The sequence below is a fragment of the Miscanthus floridulus genome, chromosome 3 (genome assembly GCF_019320115.1).
Source record: "Miscanthus floridulus cultivar M001 chromosome 3, ASM1932011v1, whole genome shotgun sequence".
Lineage (NCBI taxonomy): Eukaryota > Viridiplantae > Streptophyta > Magnoliopsida > Poales > Poaceae > Miscanthus > Miscanthus floridulus.
The window spans coordinates 56,365,362-56,369,221 of NC_089582.1; the positions used below are offsets into that span (position 1 = coordinate 56,365,362).

General features: G+C 50.6%; 1 protein-coding gene across 1 annotated transcript; it reads right to left on the minus strand.

Moving 5' to 3' along the window:
* Window positions 1-363: 363 nt before the first annotated feature.
* Window positions 364-3,312, minus strand: LOC136545787 (homeobox-leucine zipper protein ROC6-like). The gene is made up of 8 exons (XM_066537763.1): window positions 3,155-3,312; window positions 2,915-3,032; window positions 2,240-2,809; window positions 2,024-2,122; window positions 1,643-1,900; window positions 1,374-1,548; window positions 858-1,252; window positions 364-768 (listed from the first exon to the last, which is right to left on the minus strand). The coding sequence occupies exons 1-8, from the start codon at window positions 3,310-3,312 to the stop codon at window positions 364-366; spliced, it is 2,178 nt and encodes a 725-aa protein (XP_066393860.1).
* Window positions 3,313-3,860: the final 548 nt, after the last annotated feature.

Here is a 3,860-nt window from a genome sequence, read left to right on the forward strand (position 1 = left end):
TTAAAATTATGCACTGCCGTGAAACTTACCCGCGCTGCAAAATATCATCAAACCAAGGAAAAATCGAAAAAGATGACAAGCACATAGTGAAGGAAAAAAATGAAATTTTCAAGCAACAAGTACTAGTAACCAGATCACTACAAGAAAACATTATGATAAGCCATCCCAACATAAACATTATTAAACCACAAAAATCCATGACAAAGGCAATAAAACGGTGAAAACGAGAACGGCGATAATGTTCTGAAAACGGGACTACCCCGCTGAACTGAGTCTAAACGTTATTATTCTCTCTTGACAAATCTGAAACGGTAGAAGCATTATTATTCGACATTGTGCCTGACTCTTGTGCCTCGCCTTGCATCAAGCTGGGATGACGATGTTGGCCTTGACGGCAGCCTTGATCTTCTTCAGTGCACGACAGAGCAGCTTGCCAACGTCGTCAAAGGCCTCGGCGGTGACATGGTTATCCGACGGGGATGAGCCGGGCAGCAGTGCCTGACATGCCACAGTGAGGAGGGAACCAGCAGTGTTGTCGCGGCCGACGACCGCGCTGGAGGAGCTCGGAGCATGCCGAGCCCTGCCGTGGCCATCCGGGAGGACGGCGAACCCAGACGGCAGGAGGAAGATGGAGGCGTGGTCACCACTGTTAATGACCGCACGCATGGAGTCCTCTTCGACAGGAGCGTAGACCACCATGGAGCATGACGCGTCGGTGCACGCCTGTTGCAAGATCAGCACCTTTTTGCTGTCGATTCCATCGGTCACCTGCAACAGAATTGAATCAGATAGATATCCAGTGACTCTCTGCTGTGATAACATTGCTAGCTAGAACGTACTGCAAATAATAAACTCACATTGGAGTTGAGCACGGAGACAGCATTGCCATGGAGATGGCCCGTGGCAACAGAGCAGAGCTCAGTCACCGCCGCGCCATTGGCGAAGGCGTCCCACTCGCCGCGGCGCTGGCCATCGCAGAGGTACTGGAATACAAGCTGCGGCGGCGTGTTCGGCAGCCACACCGTGGTGCTGGCGCTCAGCACCAGGTCAGCCACGCTGCCGGCTTTCTTCCAGGTCACCATGCGCACATCTGCGTCAGTGCTCCTGGCGCCTGTGCCGGTACTTTCAGGCCACTCGTAGAGGTTGCTAGACGGCTGAGTGACGGGACCAGAGACAGCCGAGTAGAAAACCGCCATCATCCTCTGGGCCAGCTTCAAGATCCCCCTCTTCCCCATTGACGAAATGGCAGCTGCTATGGAAATTTTCAAGAACAAGCCGATATATATATATCGTTCAACTGTTCCCAGCTAATTAATCCAAGAGCTAGCATATATGAAAATGAAATCATGGGTTTTGTCCATGACATGACTGACCTGTGTTGTCGTTTCTTGGGACTTGGCTGGAGTGCAGAGCAGCGAGGTATTCGCACTTCCTCCGGAGCGACGCGAGCCAGCGGTGTGCGCCGAGAGCCTTCCCAGAGCGGAACAGTGGCCTGAACATTGTTGGCACGGTGGTCTCGTCGTACTCCGCGTGGACAACCCATGTGATCTGCAATGCACAAGATAATTTGAAGTTCAAGGTCTCAACATTACTGTTTACGGATTGTGACAATAAGAGTAGTACTGCTGCAGGCTGCACTTGCCTTGCAGTAGCCATTGGGCATGTCCTCAACGAGGCAGCCGGACGGCAGCAGCCTCCAGCCCGTGTACGACGCCGGCACAACAGTGTTGTTTGCAACGGCAGCTTCAGCGATGATGCGTCTGCCTGGCGGTCCAAGGATGCCGTCGACGGACACGTCCATCACAGCCCACTGCCCCTCCGCCACTGGCTTGGTATACCTTAGAAAGTTGATTCTGCGGTTGAGCAGACGTGGCGACTGCACCAGCAGCTCTGCGGTCATCTGCAAGTGCCCGGCGATCCACAATGTCAGTTGAACGAACAACCAATGGGATAGGAGTAGTTCGCTGGCTAAAAAAACACAGATGTACGAAAACGAACGAATATGCATGCGAACCGAACTCACCAGCTGAATACGGGAGCCGAAATTGCCACTGAAGATGGCAGCATCACTCCTGGCGGTCACACCCGCCACGATGCTAGGGAACATCTCGGACCAGCACTTCTGATCGACAAACAACACAAACACAAGCACCATTTTAAAGGAACTTTAGATGAATATTTAGCCTTGCGATTGCTGCAGAAATGGATCGGAGAGAAGATGTGTGTCCAGTGCACGTACCGCGTCTGTGAGGATGGCGACGAGGTAGGCAGCGCCGGCAGAGGCTCTGACCATGCCAGTCTCCCTGGTGGCCTCCATGACGAATTCGTCGTCCGGGCAGAACCCATGGTGCACCGGGAGTGCTCTGTTTTGGTACCCCAGGTAGCTCAGCACCTCTCCGTCCGGGGTGGGCAACCACAACGGCTCCCCCTTGGTCGCCAGCAGCAGGAACTGGTCCATGGCAGCCTCCGCGTGCGCACGGAGACGAGCGGCGCGGTCGGCCCTTCTGGCCCCCTCGCTGGCGGACAGCACGGCGGGGCGGCCGCTGGTGATGACTGGTGGGCGCTCGGCCGGGGGCACCGAGAGCAAGATCTGGTTCAGCAGGGCGGTGGCGCGCATGTTCTCGTCTCTGAGCCTCGCGTTCTCCATCACCAGGCGCCGGTTCTCGGCCGGCAGCTCGATGGGCACCGTCGCGCCGCCGCACGTGAAGCAGGACTTGGTTAGTATGGCCTGACGGAGTGACACGTTCTCGGCCATCAGTACAGCGTTCTCGTGCTGAAACACCTTACTGTTCTGCACCAGAGCCTTCGCCTGCAGGAATTTTGAAAGAAACTGTAACCGTCGATTCTTTCCACCATTAGCTGTACATTTGATCATGCATGCATGGAGCGAAAATGAGATGTGTGTGATTGTGACCTGCATCTGGGAGCGCTGGTTTTGGAACCAGTACTGCACCTGTCTGGCCTGCAGGCCAATCTTTGCGCCGAGCACCCGTCGTGTCGGCTGATCTGGGTGGTCATACCGTTGGAATGCACTGCACAACACAACACAACACAAGACAAATATATAATAAAGGGTACTAAATAATTTTTGGGCTCCAAAGTAAATCATGAAAACATTAAATGCTTTCTTGTTTGATTTCAGTTCTATTATTACGCTCTCAGTTCTTGGATCTGCTCCGGGGTGTGGCGCTTCTGACGTTTAGACGCCGTCTCAAGCTCTGAAGTGTAGTCCTCGTCGTTGTAGTCTTCATCATCAGTGTAATCAGTGTCCTCGTTAGTATAATCATTGACCTTATGCCCTTCTTCCTCCATGGGTTACCTTGCACTAGCAGATTAAAAGGTATAATCAGTGTCCTCATCAGTATATAGTAATTTAAAAGGGTTATCTGCTACGATAATTCGGTTAACTAGGAGGTAATAGCTAAAATAAATATGAGCCATTGTTTTTATTTTATTTTATGAGTTAGTAAACCGTTAAACAAGTCATGTTATAAACACGTCATGTTAACTATGACTTTATGTTATACATGTTCCATGACAATTGGCTGACATTGCGAATTGTGGCCGGTGGATTATATATAACTGTATGAACAATGTGTGTGGCAGTGGTTGAATAGTGACGAACTGTATTCAAATAATGGGTACATGAAAAGTAGTGAACAGTGTTTGAACACAGTGAAAAGTGAGTAGCGAACAGTCGCTGACGCCCTTCGCGGCCTCCATTTTATTCCTTGTTGAAGGGATAATATATATATATATATATATATATATATATATATATATATATATATATATATATATATATATATATAGAACTACTATCCTATAGCTGGTTGCAGAATAACTTATTCTGTAGCCAC